The sequence below is a fragment of the Ursus maritimus genome, unplaced genomic scaffold, assembly GCF_017311325.1.
Source record: "Ursus maritimus isolate PB19 unplaced genomic scaffold, ASM1731132v1 scaffold_19, whole genome shotgun sequence".
In the NCBI taxonomy this organism is placed as follows: domain Eukaryota; kingdom Metazoa; phylum Chordata; class Mammalia; order Carnivora; family Ursidae; genus Ursus; species Ursus maritimus.
The window spans coordinates 22,463,230-22,482,401 of record NW_024424341.1 but is presented as its reverse complement, the minus strand read 5'-3'; the positions used below and the strand labels follow the sequence as shown (position 1 = coordinate 22,482,401).

General features: G+C 54.4%; 2 protein-coding genes across 5 annotated transcripts; one reads left to right on the top strand and one right to left on the bottom strand.

Annotated features, from left to right (window-relative positions):
* Positions 1 to 11: 11 nt before the first annotated feature.
* On the bottom strand, positions 12 to 2,410 carry TMEM208 (transmembrane protein 208). Of its 2 annotated transcripts, none has more exons than XM_008702472.2 (6): positions 2,276 to 2,410; positions 1,556 to 1,651; positions 832 to 891; positions 617 to 753; positions 367 to 469; positions 12 to 266 (listed from the first exon to the last, which is right to left on the bottom strand). In XM_008702472.2, the coding sequence occupies exons 1-6, from the start codon at positions 2,279 to 2,281 to the stop codon at positions 129 to 131; spliced, it is 540 nt and encodes a 179-aa protein (XP_008700694.2). In that variant the 5' UTR covers positions 2,282 to 2,410; the 3' UTR covers positions 12 to 128. The 2 variants fall into 2 exon arrangements, with proteins under 2 accessions (XP_008700694.2, XP_008700695.2); XM_008702473.2 differs by having other exon boundaries at positions 367 to 451.
* A 43-nt stretch (positions 2,411 to 2,453) lies between these two features.
* Positions 2,454 to 17,532, top strand: LRRC29 (leucine rich repeat containing 29). Of its 3 annotated transcripts, none has more exons than XM_040633444.1 (7): positions 2,454 to 2,527; positions 5,906 to 6,007; positions 13,731 to 14,723; positions 15,879 to 16,094; positions 16,224 to 16,367; positions 16,578 to 16,795; positions 16,878 to 17,532. In XM_040633444.1, the coding sequence occupies exons 1-7, from the start codon at positions 2,504 to 2,506 to the stop codon at positions 17,044 to 17,046; spliced, it is 1,866 nt and encodes a 621-aa protein (XP_040489378.1). In that variant the 5' UTR covers positions 2,454 to 2,503; the 3' UTR covers positions 17,047 to 17,532. The 3 variants fall into 3 exon arrangements, with proteins under 3 accessions (XP_040489378.1, XP_040489377.1, XP_040489379.1); XM_040633443.1 differs by having other exon boundaries at positions 16,167 to 16,367; XM_040633445.1 differs by lacking the exons at positions 15,879 to 16,094; positions 16,224 to 16,367.
* Positions 17,533 to 19,172: the final 1,640 nt, after the last annotated feature.

Genomic DNA, 19,172 nt, shown 5'->3' with positions numbered 1-19,172 from the left:
CAGCCATTAGCCACATTCTGAGCCATTTATTCAATAATCCTATACCTCAGACTGCTTCTGGGCCCTGGGCTAGGCCCTCCTTGCTCCTGGCATGGGGGCCATGCAGCCTGTGGCCAAAATGTCAGTGGCTATAAGCGCTTCATCTGCCGCCGCTCCTGTCGGCGCTGCCGTTTCTCATTGTGCTCTGGTGCTGGGGTGCCACTGTCTGCTGTGAACCAAGGGCCCAGCACATTCACCCAGAGGAGGTAAAGGGCCCGGCCTGGAGCCTAGGACAGAAAAGGTAACTTGAAGTCAGGGGCAGGAAAGGAAAGAAGAGAAGGGTTTAGATGCTCCAGCCCCTTCTTGGGAGCCCTACAATCTACGCACCAGAAGCCAGAAGGACCAGATGTAGAGGGAGAAGCAGCTGAGCACCTGCACGATGGCTGTCAGTAGGATCACATCTTTAAGGTGCCTGTGGGCAGAAGGGAGGCTGCAAGGGCCAAAAATAGTAGATGGGCCCCAGTTATCTCCCTTCTACCCTCTTCAAGTTGTGGGCAGTTGTGGGTCTTGGGCTATCTGGGCCCCAACACCCCAGCCCTGGGGCCGCTCACCTGAGCTGGCAGCGGGGGACACTCACTCTGCCATGCCCTGCTCCATGTTGAGGTCCATTCCACCATCCATCAGGGCCCCATCCTCAGAAAAGGCTGCCCGTGCCATCGAGCTCATAGAGTGGTAGCTGGCCCCATATACTGCCAGACTAAAGGCCAGGGCCATCTGCAGAATAAGAATGGTATCAAAGGCCAGCCAGTAATTCTATATGCTTATCCACTTCCCAGGATAGGGTACACTTACCCAGGCCCAAAATGAGGCAGATGAGTAGAAGAACACCAAGGTCACAAGACAGTAAATGGCCTGTAAGCAGACATATGATCAGGCTGGGATCAAAATCTACCCTAGGGGCGCCTGGGTGGCTCAGTCATTAAGCGTCTGCCTTCAGCTCAGGGCGTGATCCTGGCATTCTGGGATCGAGCCCCACATCAGGCTCCTCCGCTATGAGCCTGCTTCTTCCTCTCCCACTCCCCCTGCTTGTGTTCCCTCTCTCGCTGGCTGTCTCTATCTCTGTTAAATAAATAAATAAAATATTAAAAAACAAAAACAAAAACAAAATCTACCCTAAACCACAGGCCTTCCTCGACTCTAACTAAGAGTTAGGCCAGGCTGTGGAAAGAGACAAGTTGCTTCTCATAGGGTTAGTGGGGGAAAGGGGTCTGTTCCCTGCGTCCTGACTACCCAGACTCCCCTCTGACGTGTCAGCCCGGGAAAGAAGGCCATCTGGGATGGGAAGGATTGGGCTCAAGTCCATCGGAGACTCAAACCCTCCTTTCTTTTTGGTTTTGTTTTGTTTTGACTACTCAGCACTTTCTTTGTGCCGGGATCCATTTTCATTTCTTCTTAATTGTAGTCTTCTTCTGGAAAACTGCACATGGCTGTCACATACCACCCCTCCACCCCCACCCCCACCAGAGCTGACTGTGGGATCTCAGGTGGGCACAGAAGCAAGGAGGTAGGTACTTACATTGGCCCCTAGTATGATCCGCAGATAGAACTTCAGAGTCTCTCTGTTCTCCTCAAATATCTGCTTCTTCCCTCTCGTGCCCACTTTGCCCTTGGGCTGCAGAGGGATGGTGAGATGCTGTCAGAGCCCTCCTCAGCCAGGGTCCTCCTCACCCTCCTCCCCAGTCTGGTCAGGTACAGAATTACACCTGCACCTAAGCCAGGTCCCCATGGTGCTCAAATCTAGCACAATCCTTGGGACGCCCACCCCTCCTCCAGTCCGTCCTGCTTAGGGCTGACACCATCTGTGCAACATCCCTACCGGTGATCGCCTCCTGCTTACCCTGGAACAATCCAACACTAGGCTGATATCTCCTGGCTCCCCTGGTAAGGTCCAGCTTTGGGCTGACTACCCCTTCAAGGGGGACTCCTGAGTGGCGCTGAATGGTGCGCCCCTCCAGCCTCTGGGGGAGTAGTCCAGATCTCGGCAGACAGCCACCCCTCTCAGGCCCCTAAGGTCTACGACCAGGTCTGGTACAGACTGGTACTGACGCCTACTCCCCTTCTGCACCACTTCTGGTATGGCGATGCGCCGCTCCGTTCCCCCCGCTAGCTCTAGTACGGTCTGGCCACTACATGGCGCCCCCCCTCTGGCAGACCCCTCTTCCTCTGATGCCCTTCCTCTGTTTTCGGTCTCCCGGCCGCGGGAATCCTCCGCTGTTGAGAACCCCGCCCTCCTTACCGCCATGGCGCGCCGCAAACAGCCAGAGAGGAAAAGAAGGGAGAGCGACCGAAAGCGCGGTCAGTAGGTACCACATCGGCAGAACAGGCACTTCCGGTGCAGACCCAAATCGTCACAACTGTGACGGAAGTAGGGAGGGTCCACTTCCTTCCCAAGGCCCTCCCCCGCAGTCGGTAGGACTACGCTTCCCAGAAGGTCTTGCACGGGGGCGGAGGCGGCAGGGATGCGATGGCGGAATCGCTGCCCCTGGAGGTGAGAGGAGGCCGCGCTCAGGCCCGGCTTAGGACAGGCTCCGCCCTCGGGGTGCCGGGCTGTGGGGAGGGGCTGTCAGCTCGCCCAGCTCCGCCTGCCTGGCGGAAACGACCCGGCCGAGAGATCCCAGGACCTGCAGGCTATGGGTAACGGCCCCGCCTTTGGGCCACCCCATCCCCTTAGCTTGGGGCAACCATCCTCTCCTTCCCCATCGGCCCCAGGAGATGGCTGCCGTATCACCTCAGCAAGGACAGGGCCTCTGCCTACCCCCTTCTCTAGAAATAGCCGCCTCCCCACCTCAGTTCTGAAAGATGTCAGTTCTATGCCCTCGTCCCCGAAGGGTAACCGATCTTATCCTCCTTGGCCCCTTGGGATGATCACTCCATTCTCTCTGCCCCGAAAGACGGCTGCCCCCTCCCCCTGGTGGTGGGAGACAGATTGACCCCTCCCATCAACTCCGGGCACAGTCGCTGGATTACTTCACCGAGGACAGGCCTGTTCCCCACTCCCCCGGTCCCTAGTGATGGCTGTCCCTCCTCCTTCACCCCTTGGGATGTTTGCTCCTTTTCCTTAGCCTGGAACAAGACCACTCTGCCACCACTGGCCAGAGAGAGAGAACAGTTCCCAGTGGCCTCTTGGGATGGCTTCTCTGTCCCTTTTGCCTTGAGAGTTGGCAGCCCCCTCCTGCTGCCCACGGGAGACAAGCCACCCTTTCCTCATCGGCCCTGGAACGGTGCTCCTTTCCCTTAACAAGAGTAGGACATCTCCCACTCTGTTTTAGCCCCCTATCATGGCATCTTTTATCTCCTGGGCCCCAGAGGATGTCTACTACATAGATTCTAGAAATGACCGGTCATATCTCTAGTAGTAGCCCCTTAGAATGGGGTTCATGGGATGGTGACTCCATCCTTACCACTGCCTCCTCTTCCCTCTAGAAAAGCCACCCCCCTTCTCAGCTCAAAGAATCATTCATGTTCCCTCCCCTCAGTGAGGACAGGTTTATTGCCCTCTCCCGTTGCTTTCTGGGTTGGTTGCTGAGCCCCAGAAGACAGGATGGCCACTGTCTTAACTTGGCTCAGACAGGCTTCCCTGCCTCCCCCTGGGGCTAAGGGCTTAGTCAGTCCGAATCCCATCAGTGTTCTCTCCCCCATGCCTAGCTTTCCTGGCCCAGAAGGCCGTTCTCCCCAGTCCTTTCAGTAATGATCTGCTTTATCTTCCCCACCCCTTCCCTGAGCAAACCTTTGGTGAAAATTGAGGTAGAGGGCTTTGGTGAAAATAGAGATAGAGCACTTTCTATCTTTAATTCAATCCAGTAAGTATTGGCTGAGTACCTTCTGTGTGCTAGGGATCAAAGAAAGGAAGAAGAGGTTAGAACGGGCTGGTGAGGTCAAGGTTAAGGAAAGGCATTCCTGGAAAGAGACCTACATAGGCAAAAGGTAATAGGCATGGCATGGTTGTAGGACAGTGGGAAGACTGAACTGGGGAAGCTCTGGGATCAGGGGTCCAATCAGGCATAGGACCTGGCAGGGTCTTGGTTAGGGTCTTGCTGACCCAAGAGTGGAGATTTTGTCCTGAGGGTACTGGGGTACCCTGAAGGTTTTCATCAGGGATGTGCTAAGACTAACAGCTGTTCTTTAAGGAAAAATTAACCTTGTCACAGTGTGCAAAATGACTAGCAAGGCTAGTCCTTGCCTCTAGGAGGCAAGGAGGTCAGGTGGGAGATTTTAGAAGGAATCCAGGTCTGGGGGTGATAAAGATCACAGCTACTGAGGTGCTAAAATTTCAACAGTAGAAATGTTAGTAACAGCAACCCAGCAACCATTATGGAACATCGGCTAGGTGTCAAGCACATCATATCTATTAAGTATATATAGAGATATGGAAACTGAAGCTCAGAGAGGTCGATCATCTTGCCTGAGGTCACAGAGGTCACACAGCTTGGAAATAGTAGAGCTGGGATTTGAAAGAGTCTAAGTTACCCTTGCCTAAGCCTGTGCTGTACACCTGTATCTGACAGCAAGGGACAGAAGAGCATGAAGAGTACAAAGTATTATCAGGGTCTTCAGGCGAGATGCACTATTGGCATTGAAGCTGAGGTGCTGGAAAGTTGGGAGGAAGGGGTGCTTTGGACTGAGAATGTGAATTTTGGTTGAGATGAAGTTGATAGTAAAACATTTAGATGACGGATCCTGTGGACAACTGGCAACACCAGACTAGCACATGAATAATGAAACAATATGGGGATATTGAATTGTTGGTTATTCTCGTAGAGGTAATTGTTGAAGCCATGCAAATGAATTTATTATCCTAGGAAGTAAACAGACTGAAAGACCCAGGTCTGAGCCATGGGAGACACAGAAGAATCCAGAAACAGGGCAATTGGAGTTGGGAATGGAGCCCTAGAAAACACAGTGTCACAAGAGTCCAAGAGGGAAGATTCCAGAAGAAAAGACTAGTTAATAGTAGGTCATTCTTGGCTGCACCAGTGACTCCCTCCCCAGTCCTCTATAGGGCCTCCAACCTCATGACCCCCAGCCTCACAGAGCATAGGTGGAGCAAGGAGGGCCTGAACACCTGGGCTGGGTCCTGCTGGGATCATATCTTAACAACCAGTTGAGAAGGCCAGTTGACAGTGGAAAAAATGGGAAAAGAGGGAAAATCCAGAGCCTGACCTGTGAGGGCAGGAGGAAGGGGTGTGGTTTCCGAAGATCAGAGGAGGACACCTGACTTGCTGTCCTAGGTCTTAGGCAAGACACTTTACTATGGTTTGTTTGTTTGTTTGTTTTAGATTTTATTTATTTATTTGAGGAGGGGAGAGAGAGAGAGCACGAGAGCGCAAGGGGGCAAGAACAGGGGGAGGGAGAAACAGACTCCCCACTGAGCAAGAAGCCCAATGTGGGACTCGATCCCAGGACCCTGAGATCATGACCTGCACTGAAGGTAGACGCTTCACTGACTGAGCCACCCAGGAACCCCAACACTTCACTATGTTATTAAATTCTCAGCACAACCCATTTAAACTTCACTGCCACTGCCATTTTACAGATTAGATAAAGAAGGCTCAGAGAAGTCAGAGTAAGGATTTGAACTTGGTTTATCTGGTCCTAATGCCCAGGCTCTTTTTACCAAACTGAGCGGGAAGTTTGCTTTCTATCAGTCAGTACAAACCTGCATCCAGGCGAGGCTCAGAAATGGTTTGTTCACAGTAAAGATGCCTAGAGCCTGGAAAGGGGATGTGAAGACCCCATGAAGCTTAGGATTCAAGATGAACTAGAAGCCAGTGTTCCAGTCCCCTCAGACTGACTGCACTATCAGCTGGAGAAGGTTCCAAAGGCCTCCAGCTCTAACAGTTCACAATGCCTTGTCTTTTTCCCTCAGATGCTCACATATATTCTGAGCTTCCTGCCTCTGTCAGATCAGAAAGAGGCCTCCCTCGTGAGTCGGGCTTGGTACTGTGCAGCCCAGAATGCCCTTCAGGAGGTAAGGTGGCCACCCTCACCAGGCCCATTCTCAGTTGTCTCCCACTCCAGTTTGCTCGTGGCCCTGCTCGTACATTGTCATTTGTTCATTCATCCATGCATACATATGCATACGTTACATTCATACACACTTGACTCTGGGTACAGTGCTGGGACTTTACAGATGAGTAAGACATAGTCCCCTGTCCCAAGGAGCTCACAGTCCAGTGAAGGAGAAAGACAAATACGTGAGTGATGGTGATGTCGTGTGCTTGGTGCTGTGACACTGGAATGAAGGGTGCAACAAGAACAGGAAGAAGGACATCCAGAGGAGACCAGCAGCATCAGGGAAGGCTTCCTGATGGAATAGGATGAGGGGGAAGGCTGGTCTTCCAGCACCAGTGACAGCACAGGTAAAGGCACCAAGGTGTGAACTACTTCTGAAAACGACCACACAAGTTCCCTATGACCAGAACTGAGATGTGTGTAGAAGGGGTGGGAGATGAGGCTAGAGGGGGGTCGGACCACAAGCTGGCATTACTGCTGGGGCTCCATCCTGATTACCATCATGGACCCTGTAAAGGAACATTAAGGCAGGGGAGTGACATGGTGTGATGTGTCTTAGAACTCCAGTGCTGAGTGGACTGGAGAGGGTGAGTCGGACTGTGGGGAGACAGCCCAGCTCGGAAGTGAAGGCAGACATCTGCGACAGTTTGAAAGGCAAGCAGTGACAGATCCTTGTGTTCATTTTGACTTCTCTGATCACTACTGAGGCTGAACAGTTTTCTCATTAGCTGACCATTTATATATCCCTCTCTTGTTTAGTTCTGTTCTTTATCCATTTAACCATTGGCATCTTAGTATTTTCCTTATCCGTTTGTATGAGCCTTTTATACATTAAAGAAGATGAATCTTTTACATATTTATTGCAATATATTCCTAACATATTTGCCTTTGTATTTGATTTGTAGATATGTGCTTATTTCTGAGATATGGAGGTTAAATTTCTATGTTGTTGATTCTGAACATCTTTTGCTTTCTTATTTCTTCCATTGTTTTTTAAACTTAGAGACCCCTTGCTTCTTCAGTGATTTGACGTACACTCATATTTCTCTTCTGTTTTTTTTTTTTTTATTAGGCTCATTTTTTCAGAGAGGTTTTAGGTTCACAACAAAATTGTTTCTTCTGTTTTATGGCTTGAATTTGTATAGTATTTTTTTTAATTGGTGAAATTTACTTTGATCTATTCTCTCAGGTAACTGATTAGTTTTCCAATGGCCCAAATACCTTTTACATTCACTCTTCCCCTTCCCTGCTGCATTGGATTCCTCCTCTGTCACATATTAAATGTGTATATATAAGGAGGGTCTATTGTCACATTATCTATCCAGTGTCATTGAGCTGAGTGTCTAAAGAAATTTGAGTTGGACTTGTTGAAAATTTGAATATGAGACATCTAGATGGTGAGGTGCAGTTGGCTGTTGGATTTCTGAGTGAGGAATTCAAGAGAAGGGTCTTGGTAATAAATACAGAGTTGGGTATCATTCAGGGATGGGTGGAGGTTGAAACCAAGGATCCAGGTAACACCCCCAGGGAGCACATGAAGAGCCCTAGGAACAGCAGGCCACAGAATGCCCCGGGGGAGCGCACCAGTCCCAAGGCATGGAAGGGAGGACGCACCTATAGAGGAGGTCCCCGGGAACAAAAGTGGAGAGCATTTACAGTGTTGACTGGATGACTGACAGTGTCAAATCCCACGAAAAGTCCTGAAAATAAAGAACAGATAGTGTACATGATGTCTGATGTCCCGGGAGGTCCCCAGTGACTTCAGCAACATTTGGCATCTGGGGGGAAAAGCCAGGTGGGTGGAAGAGTGAATGAGATAAGAAGGGGCTTGTACAGAGTGGCCTCCTTTGCAAGAAATTTCCCCATGAGAGGAAAGAAAGAAATAGGGCAATAATGAGAGGTTCACTGGGAGAAATTTCAAATATGTTCATATGCTGAGGAGAGTCAGAGAGGAGGGGTGAATGTGAATGCAGGAAGCAGAGACGTGAGAAATGGCCTTGATAGGGTGGAGAGGATGCCACCTCTCCTCAGGACATGGAGGGAAGCGGGTGGCAATGTGGGACAGTTTGCCGAGGAAGTTCCTCTGAGGCTTGGCCTCTTTGCTGGGTGAATTTGGAGGCCACATTGTCTCAGGGGAGTGAGAAGAGAGGTAAAGGCCAGGGCCTCAGCACAGAGGCTTGGAATATTCATAGGGGAGAAGGAAGTGGGAAAGTTACCAGAGCTGCTCAGAGAGGCCTTGCTCACTCAGATAGGGATGCTGCCCGTCTGTGCCAAGCCCTGTGCTGGGCACTGGGGCTGCGGGACTGGGGAGGCCCAGCACTTGAGAATTGGTGGTAAGAGGGAGATAAGCATAAGCTAAAAGGCCTGAGTAGGGGTGCTGCACCCAGAGTCTTGTGTGGCACATGGGGGATGCAGAGAAGATTCAGAAAAGACTTCGTGGAGAAGGGGATACTTGCACTGAGCCTAAACAGAGGAATAAATATTTGCTAAATAGACAAATAGGAGTAGGTGAGGGGTGAGATGAACTCCCCCACCCCCCGCTGCCCCAGCACTCTGACCAAACAGAAAAAGCAGCCAAGCAGAGGCATGGTAGCATGAGACAACCATCAGAAGTTGCCATTCCCAGAGCCAGGGCTGTGGAGGAAGGGGGGCAGACTTGGGAAAGCTGGGCTGGAGAAGTGCTGGCTGGGAAGCTCAGCCTCCAACCCATGGAGGGGAGAAAAGGGCTCTGAAGAGTATGGTCGGTTTGCCTTTTGTAAGGTCACCTGGTGACAGTACCAAGGCTAGACTGGAGCCAGAAAGACTGGGGGCCAGGACCGTCATAAGGAGGAAACTGCTGTGATAGATTTCTGAGAGACAATACGGCAATCTGAACTAGGGCAGGAGCAGCGAGGCGGGAGCGGAGGGACAAGCTGCAGTGTGTCAGGGAGATCAGATGCAAGGGACTTTGGTCACTGGATGTAGAGAGTGAGGGAGGGTCTAGAATGGCTCTCAGATCTCTGACTTGGGTGACTTGGTAGAGGGCACTTAAAGATCAGGAGAAGGTGCAGCGTTGGGGGATAAGACAGTGAATTCCAACGTAAGTATGTTGCATCTGTGTATCTGGCGAGGTCCCTCAGGTAACTGGTTCCCAGGGTCTGTGTTCTGGGAAAAGATGTGGACTGCAAATAAAGTAGTTGGAAAGGGATGAAGTGCATTCTGCCAGGGTCCACATGAGGGCAAAGGAGAGTGCGTGCATGTGTGCGTGCGTGGTGGGGTGGAATGTACAGTGAGGCACTCACTCTATGGACTGGGTCTCTCTCTTCTTTGGTGGCCCCAAAAGAGGCTGATGGGGAGCAGGCTGGAAGGTAGGAGGAGAGCCAGGCAGGCAGAACCACAGAACGCCCAGTGGGAGATAGCATGGGGGAGACGGGGAGACTGGCCATCCACAGCAGGTGACATGGCAGAAAGGACACTTGTGGGAGGTCTGCAAGGAGCCCCCAGATGTTGATGACCGTTGCTGAAGGGGAGCTGTTGCCAGGAATGAGAGATTCTGTGGGGGCAGTGATGGAGGGGTGAGTGGGTGAAGCAAGAGGTCTAACAAGGTGGCTAGCGTGGTGTGGGTTGCCCACCTGCTTCCAAGAGGCCTGACCACAGAGGAAAGGGGAGAAGCAGGAATGGTGGGGAGGGGGCAGGATCAAGGGAGGCCTTTTGTTGGTTATGACTCTGAGGTATTTGTAAACTGGGGAAGGAACAGTGGAAAGGCAGGGACTGCAGGTTCCAATGGGAGAAGGTGGTGGCAGGCCCAGTAGATCCAGAGAAGGGGATTAGGAGCAGGAGAGGGAAGGAGGTTAGGATGGGTCCTGCCAGGAGCTGGCTGATGGATGCGAACACAGCAAAGGGAGGGCCTTCCCACCCGATGGCTTTGGCTTCTTTTTGAAATGGAACGGGTCATCTCTGAGAAGGTCGGAATAAGGGAAGGGTGCTGCACTTGCATCAGGGACTGGAGAGAATTCTGGGCTTGGAGAGAAAACTTGAGGGGGATTAGAAGAGAGCCAGGAGAGGAGGTGGCAGTGGGGGAGGCAAGAGGGGAGACTATGGCTTCCGTGGGAAGAATTCTGTACCTTCAGCACAGACCCAGAGGAGTCAGGGGTCTCATCATCCCTGGCAGGGCAAGAAGAATGGGCACAGCAGCATGACAGGGACAGCGCCATAGGACCCCAAGGAGAGGTGATCAGGGGAGAGGTTCTTGGAGTCCAGCAAAGATGGAGAGGGGAGAAGCAAAGTGGGGAGTCGGGAGTGGATTGGAATGGGATAAGACAGTGAGGAGAAGGAGGCCACGGTCAGAGTTTGAGATCATAAAGTCCACCATTTTAGCACTGGGGCTGCTCCAGCTAACTAGGATGCTGGCAAAGACCTGTTTGGTGTCTCTGCGGAACTCAGCCCCACCTGGCCTGGGAGCCCTCGAAGGCCAGGCCATAGGTACATGGTGTCTGGGGCTCTGCTGACAGCCCACCACCACCATGTCCCAGAGAGCAATTCGCAGAATTTATGAGCAGGAGCCATTTCCCAGGGCCCAGATGTGGGCAGGTTGATAAAGAAGGAGTGCCTCCTGCTAGTAGGTGCTCTCAAAGATTCTGGTTCACCAAGGCATGGCTGGGGTTTACGCCACACCAGGCCAGGCTAGGATGCTGGATCAGTGACTTCTTATTCCCCCTGACTTGCTCCCACTTAATCCTATTTTTTCTCAAATAAGAAGGTAGACAAAGGCAGAAACCCCCCCCCAACACACACACACACACACACACACACACACACACACACACACAGGCTCTGCCTATTTCAGGGAAAGCCCTGGTTGCCTGCCACTGTGCTGGTCACCGTGAAGAACTCCGGACAGCTCTGCTTCTGCCCTCCACTGTCTTCTCCTGCCTGGGGTATTTATAAAGGCCCAGAGGAGCCTCTGGAAATGACCCCAAGGTCTAACTCCTCTCTAAAGACCAAAGCCCCGGGGTGCCCAGGCATATATTTTCTTCTGGAGAACAGGCACGTTAGCTTTGGATTCCTGTGCCAGCAGACAGGGCAGCTATTTCTCTGTCAGATAGCTTTCCAAGCCTGCACACAAGCCTGCAGTCTTAGCTTAGCTTCATGAGGTACAATGGAATCCTGGCCTCTCAAAGTCAAGGGTTATGTGTCCATTTTAGCAGATTTGGGGCATTTCCCAAATGACTTGGCATTTACTCCTAAGAGGCCAGCACTGGAAAAGGAGGAGATGGGGGCTGTTGGCTCCTCTGTGGATGGGACAGCTGAAGCTAGAGCAGATACCCATGCAGTCCTCCTTTGGACCTCTAGAAGCATCTTCCTAGGGCCTAGGGAGGGGGACCCTCCTACACTGGGGCCAAAGACCACAGCCCAGGAGCCTGCTTCTGCTTGCTGCTCTGCTCCCCACAGATGATCAATACCCCTAAAGGGCTGCTCTTGGATGCTGCACTTGAGTCCAGGGCAGACCACCCAGGGGATGGCTTAGGGGCTGCCCCCTCCCCATCAAGAAAAACAATGGGGAGCAGGGAGGCGGTCTCAAATCTCAACGCACACACATACTCACATATTTCCCAATAGCCGCTAGAAGTCCTTTAGACCAGGCCCTCTGCCCCTGTATTTGGTGGGTTTTCCTGCTGCCAATCGGCCCTGGACTTGGACTCTAGGCTGACTGCCACTGCCCGCCGCCCCAGCTGTTCATCTACCTTGTTCACAGGGAAACAGTGGGAGAGGGGGAGAACATGAGAACATTTCCTGGCCCCCAAGGCTCAGGAAGGAAGGAGAAGAAGGACTGTGGCTGCTGGAGCCGGGGGGGTGGGGTGGGAGGTGTGTGGGGGAGGACACGACATGATGGCAGGGGCGGCACTGCCTCAGCAACAGGCCCTGCTCTGCACTTGCAGCCACCGCTGACTCTCCATCCTCAAACTGGCCCCTCTGTCAGCAGGGCCTGGAAACGGCTGGAGGTCTGCTTTCGCCTTCCTTTCTAAAACCTTTCCTCCCTGATCTTTCCATCGCCTTGAATCACCTTCCCCCACGCCCCCCTCCCCCCCACCCCCATCTTCCCGCTATCCTTAAATCTTGAGAGAGGGACCCAGGCCCTTGGGGCTCCCCCGACCCCACTGCCTCCCAGTGTCCACAAGGGGGAGCTGCGGGAAGTGCTCCTCCCGTCCACAAGGACCACATCCTGGGAATGGGAATGAGGTCTGGACAGGGAGCGTGGTTTGACCCCTGGTGCCTGTGGAAGCAGTCAGGAGCTGGCCTGCATTTCTTACCACACACTCCTTCCCATGATGACAGCCATAGGGAACTGCTTCTCTCTGTGGCAGAAGTCAGCCTGGTTTCTCCACCCAGGAATGGGTTTCATGTGTCTTCCTGGGAGAATCCTGTTGTAAGTATCTTGCAGGAGTGCACCTTAGGTGTCATTCCTACCTTTCTGAATCCCTTTTGATGATGTTCTGTGGGGCAGAAAGCAGGGGACATCAGCTTGTTCTTGCAATAACCGACAGGACAGGTTTTTTAGAGGGCTGGCTTTCCTGCATCAGGATCATGTTGATATATTAAAACAAGAGCCTTTGGGGACCGGTTGCCTGCAGCCTGGCCATCCATCAAGGGTAAAGAAGAAGCCAAACCCTCCTCTCCCTCTCCCATACCTGGCCTAACTTCCCTCTGGCACAAAATCAGGGATGCTTCTATGAGAACGGGTGCTCCCCAAACTCCTAGATGAGCCAGGCTGTCCCCCCCCCATAACCTAGCCCTGAGCTCACCTCCAGGCTCCACCCCACACCAGTCATGGACCCCCCCACTCTCGTTCCCCTGTTGCCCTACTGCAGGGCCAGACCCACACTCGATACCTCAAGATTCATTCTCTCAGCTTCTGCCCACAGAAATGGGAGGCTTCTCCTTCCTTACCTGGACAGATAAGATGGACCCCCCAGAGAAGAGCCCCAGGGATCACAAGTACATCTTGAACTCTGGAGCCTGCAGGGCCCACAGGTGTTGGCACACGCACATGCGCGCACACAACCCCTTTTCACAAACACTCAAGTGGCTGAGCTACTGAGGCCGCCAGGGGACCTAGGCCTCTCTGCCTGCCCTAGATCTCTGGCACCTGGGCCACCCATGCTGGTGGTGAGTGACACTGCTTTGCTTCTTACTGCCTTCAGCTGTTCTGAGGGCTATATATATTCTCTTGAAAAGGTGGGGGAGGCAGGTTGCTTAGCTAATGCTGATCTCTGACTCCCTGGAGTAGAGCTGAGTCCGTGGGTCTCAGGGCCACCTTCTGAAAGTCCCTAAGTTTGGGATCCAGCATACTTAGTCCTTCTGCCCCCTGGGAGCTTCACTGGCTCTCCTCCAAGCCACCCTAGCCCCCTGTGCCCAGCACGCGAGCTCCCCACCCTGTCTCCACCCCTCCATAGGCATCCAGTCCCATCCATGGCTAACCTTCCTGTCCTCTCCTCACAGTCATCCCCTTTAAGCCCCAGAGTGACTTGTCTTCCCACCTCCCACTAGCACCCCCTCAACCACAAATGACACCGCACACCACAGTGGGTCCACATTGTGACAGGGCCCTTCCCTGACCTGCCAGTGACTGGCCGCCAGACCTGATGGCCAACTCCCTCTGAAGCCAGAGGGCTAACCCCAGTCCTGCTGCTGCCCCTTAGACAAATGTGCAGTACAACATCCCTGTGTCCTCTGCCTCCCTCCCGGCCATCAAGAGCCTGGGCCTCAGGGGCATCACCGGCATCGGCCTGACCAACCTGGATGACTCGCCAGCTTCGCACCAGGTGTTGGAGTCTGTTGCCTATCACTTGGGCCCAAACCTGCAGAGCTTGTGCCTCAGTGGGGGCAGCCCCACAGAGGCCTCCTTTGTGGCCTTGCTCCTGGGCTGCCCAGCCCTGCGTATCCTTGACCTCAGTGGCTGCAACAGCCTCTTCACATCGGGCACGCTGCTAGCTCAGCCCGAGACAGCACAGCGGGTCCGGCAGGTGTTGCGTGGCCTCTGTGAGCTCAACTTGGCTGGCCTGCGGGACCTGACCGACCTCAGTTTCAACCGGCTCAGCAGCTGTGCCCCCAACCTGGAGCGCCTCTCCTTGGCCTACTGTCACCTCACTTTTGAACTAGGCCCAGCCCGGGGCTCCCTTGGCCCCCCAGACTCCTCCCCCTCCCAGCTCTCCTTCCACAACCTGCTGCGATTCGTGAAGCAAAGGGCTGGTAGGCTGCGTGCGCTGGACCTGAGTGGCACTGGCTTGCTCCCTGAGGCCTTGAAGGCCCTGGGACAGGTGGTCGGGCTGCAGCTGAAGGAGCTGAGCCTGCACGGATGCCAGGACCTCTCCACGGAGGCTGTGGCCACCCTTTGCCGTCTGCAATCAGGCCTGACCTCCCTGGACCTCAGCGGCTGCTCAGACCTGGCCGATGGGGCACTCCTGGCCATCAGCCGGGACCTGGGGCACCTGCAGCGCCTCCGCCTGAGGAAGCTGCAGCGGCTGACGGACGCAGGATGCACAGCCCTGGGGGGCCTGCGGGAGCTGCACAGCCTGGACCTGGCAGAGTGCTGCCTGGTGAGTGGGCGGGGCCTGGTCCAGGCCCTGGGTTCGGGACACAGAGCTCCAGCCCCACTGGCCTCCCTCAGCCTGGCCTACTGCTCCTCACTCCAGGTGAGCGCACCATCCCCTTCCTTCCTCTCCAGGGCTGGGGCTGGGGCTGGGGGAGCTGCCCCTGTGGCAGCCGAGAGGACCTGCCCAAGGTCGATGTCCAAGGAACAGCAGTTGAGAAGTGAGCTTAGGACACAAGGGGAAAGGAGCCTGGAAAGACAGTGCTCCTGGCAGCACTCCTCCCCTCAGCCCCTCCTGTGGACCCAGATAGAGGAGGTCCAAGGGACCAGGCCAGCCCAGCCCACAAGCTGGCGCACGCCTCACATACCAAGTGCTTAGTGACCCCTGTCGTCTGGGTAGGGACACTGATGGCGGGTGTTCCGGAGGCAGGGAAGATGAGAGAGGGGGTTCTACAGGGAATGGATACTGAGGTTACACAAGGAGGTTACTCGACAAGGTCTGACAGAGGTAATAGGAGTCATGGTCATTTCTTGGCTGCAGCTAGTCCCTTCAGTAGGGCTCAGCCCTGTTCCTCTGAGTGGCTTCCCTCACTTGGCAATGTCAGTCTCTCCCTCTAGTGGGTTATTCCTTCAGCCTCTCAGTGTGCCCAGAGCATTCCCAACCTGAAAACCGTCTCTTGGTCTTTCCTCCACAAGCGCTTCCCTTGCCCTTCTCCACTTCATCTTCCCATTAGCACCATGTGTCTCTTAGCTGCTTTCCCTGGGGCCCCTTATTCTAATGTCTCTTACAAACCTCTTTATAAACCAGCTTCCTCTATTCTGCCCTTAGCTCCTGCTCCTGGCAGGTGGCAGCCCTACCCCCACAGTGACTTCCCAGTTCTTTTTCAAATTCTAGAGGGAGCATACCTGATTGGCTCAGCTAGGGTCAGATGTCCACTGATGATCCAATAAGCTGTGGTCAGAGGGCTGCCTCCGCCCACAACTTCAGCAGGGTCTGGGAGCACAGGCAGGACAGATACTTTAGAAACTTGCACCTGCATCCTCCCACTGCAGTCAATCTAGGCCTTGCTCCTTCAGCAAACTCCTCCTGGTGTCCCACCCCTACCTTTTTCCAGACCAGGGACATTGTTGCTTCCCTCCACGGACCATCTGGTAGCTCCCGGTCACCTGTGGGGCTGGAACCTTTGCAGAACCTTCTTAGGGACCCCTGCACAAGCCACCTGCCCATTACTCTCTCCCTTCTCCACTTCCCTCCTAGGATGCCTCAGTGTTCTCCCTGATCCCAGTGCTGGGCCTGAGCCTCAGGGTGCTAGACTTATCCTCCTGTGTGGCCCTCACCAACAGGACCCTGCAGGCCATCTGCACCTTCCTAACCCACCTCTCAGTCCTGCGTCTGGCCTGGTGCAAGGAGCTCCAAGACTGGGGGCTTCTGGGGCTGGGGGAACCAACTGAGGAGCCTACGCAAGGGCCACAGGTACAGGTCATAGAAGGGGGGTGGTCCTTGGGCTCAGCTGCCCTCCTGCCCCTCCTAAGTGTCTCTCTCTAGGAGCATTTGAGGGCCAAACTCAGGAGGAAACTGAGAAGCAGGAGCTTCTTCCCACAGCTACATCAAGAGCTGGAGCATCGGGACTCGGGCCCCAAGGACCCTTCTCCCCAGCCACAGGGCCCTTCCCTGCTCATGCTGCGGGCCCTGAAGGAGTTGGACCTCACAGCCTGCAGCAAACTAACTGATGCCAGTTTGACCAAGGTGTGGGGCTGGGAGTGTGGATAGGCTGAGGATCCTGGCACCACAGCCAGGCCCAGGTCAACCCACTTTTTGCTTGGAAAACGTTCTCTTTGGCTTCTGCTACTTACTGCCATTCCCCTGGCTGGGGGTGGGAGAGCCTGGAAGGGCCCTGGGCTCCAGAGCCATCCTTTACCTCCCGCCCACACACACTCCTCACCCTCATCCTTGCAGGTGCTCCAGTTCCCCGAGCTGAGGCAGCTGTCACTGAGCTTGTTGCCAGCACTCACAGACAAGGGCTTGGTGGCCGTGGCCAGGGGCTGCCCCAGCCTGGAGCACTTGGTGCTGAGTCACTGCAGCCTCCTCAGCGACGAGGGCTGGGCCCAGGCAGCCAGCTCCTGGCCCAGGCTGCAGCACCTCAACCTGGCCAGCTGTGGCCAGCTCACAGAGCAGTGAGTTGTCCGATGACGCCACGGCACAGGGGCTGGGCTGGGTCCCCATGCCAGCTCGCGGTCATCGGAGATCTCCCCACAGAACTCTGGATACCATCGGGCAGGCGTGCAAGCAGCTCCGGATGTTGGATGTGGCCATGTGCCCTCGTATCAGCATGGCTGCCGTCAGGCACTTCCAAGCCCAACTGCCCCAGGTGACCTGCATCCAGTCCCGCTTTGTGGGCGGGGCTGACTTGACCTTAACGCTCTAGGGCCAGGTCAGTAACCAACCGTGTGCCCCAGCCTCCATTGCCCCCCGAGTCCCCGGCCCTGGCCTCTTGACCTGGTTTGACTCAGTGCCTTCTGCCCGCCTCTGCCACACACCCCAAAGCCCCTTCCCCAGCTATAAACCCCTTTTTCTAGGACTGGGGGTAGGGCTAATCCAGGGCAGCCCAGGTGGCTTCCTGCCCCAGTCTGCCCTAGAGCCCAGCAGGAGTCTTTCCCAGCTACATGTCATTGCCACAGGCTCTGGAAACACCAGCTCCTGCTGTCCTGGCCAGGCCTGGGTCTGGAGGCCAGGCCCACAGGTGGGATGCAGCCGGTGTGCAGAGGAGCGGACTGTGCGCCTCTTGCCCTGTCCACTTCTCACACGTAAGGCCTGTGGCTCACCTTGTCCCCTGTAAGGAGCTCTCCCAGCCCTTTAGCAGCCAAGCCGCAGACTTTGTTGTAAACCCAAACAAAATTAAAAATTCCAGATCTTACCTCCTTGTCTGAAGTCCTCAGACTAAAGGGCCCCCTCCCCCACACACCTCAGTTGAAGCAGCCCAGCCTAGCCCAGGCTTGTCCACAATGTGGACAAAACACCAGAGGCACATAGACAATTTCTTCCTTACACCTGACCCAAAGCCCCACAGGTGCCCCCAGCAAGTCCTATCTTCCTCCCCAGTATGGTGGGAGACTAGAAGCCTGGCAGCCTCTCCCTGCCTGAGCCTCCAAGCACATCCTGCAGCAAAGGCACATCCCAGCCAGGCCCTAGGGGCACACTGATTAAGGATGCAGTGAGGCTGTCTTCAGGGAGAAAAAAGGAAGAGGACAGTATCTCTGGGCAGGGTCATTAGAAGCCCCCTAGTCCAACCTCCTGAACAGTGCCAGTGACTTCTTAACAGCAACTCTGAGAAACTATCTGTCCACCTCTCTGTCCATCTGTCCACCAGTTCTAGGAGCAGCTAGAATGGCTGCCCGAGTGCCCGCAGGCACTGCACTTTGTGTGGGGTTCAGGGGTGCCAAAGCTCTTCCAGTCCCCAGGTCAGGCGGGGAGGCAAATTAGCCAACAGACAAGGACAGTCCAGCTTGCAGGGCGTGCATGAAGAAACAAGCAGCTGGAACTGGGAGCCTAAGGGAGCAACAAACAGAGCCGAACAGAGCCCAGGAGATCAAGGAAAGACTCAAGGCAGTGACAAAGGAGAAGGGAAGGAAGAGGGCAATGAGAAAGGACTGGGGAGGTACACATGGCAGGCCCGAGCTGGTGCTAGGGAGGACAGGGCGGGGGCCCTGGGCTGCAGGGAGGATGCCAGCTTGGATCAAGCACAGAGAACTCTGTAAGCCACAGGCCTTTTGTTAGACATCCTAAACCACAACATGTCTGCAACCCATCTAGCTCTACAGCTCAGGCGGGTAACTGTGACCATTGTCCCATGGACGACGAGAGAGACACTGAAAAATACAGGATGGGGGTAGTGTGCACGTGAGTGTGTAATCAGATCAGCTTCATGTTTGGAAAAAGCACTTGGGGTATTAAGGACTGGAGGGGCAAGACAGGAGGCAGGAAGTCACGAGATTCTTGCCAAGGTGTTGGTGGTGACCTGGACAAGGGAGTGGAGACACTGGGGAGGAAGAACTGATGGTATTAGAAGTGCTAACTGGGTCTGGGATCCCCGCTCCTGACTGCTATCTCGAACTCAATAGCAAGTTGAACTTGAACTATTCCGAGTGTGGTGGGAAGCCTCTGAATATAGGAGTGGGCATGTGGGGCCCCGGAAGCCTGAGTCAGAAGCAGGTGCTCCCCCAGCACATTCTCCAAAGGAGAGGCCATTTCATCAGTTTTCAAGGCAACATGTTGATGGTTAACACTGTTTAAAAAGGTATGTGTGAAGGTGTTCAGCAAGAGAAGTAGTGAGAGGCATGGAGGACGTCAGAGAGAGGTGGCAGCTTTCAGCCTGCCCTATGGGGCCTGTGGATTGGTATGCTAGCTTCTGAAACTGACCTCCAGCTAGGCCCAATACCCCTAGCCACTTCCGCCCCCAAGGGTCTTGCCTGTGGGCCCTACCACACCCATGTTCCCCGCAGTAGATCTGAATCAGAATGCCCAGCTTCCAGCATTGAATTCCCTCTTATCAGC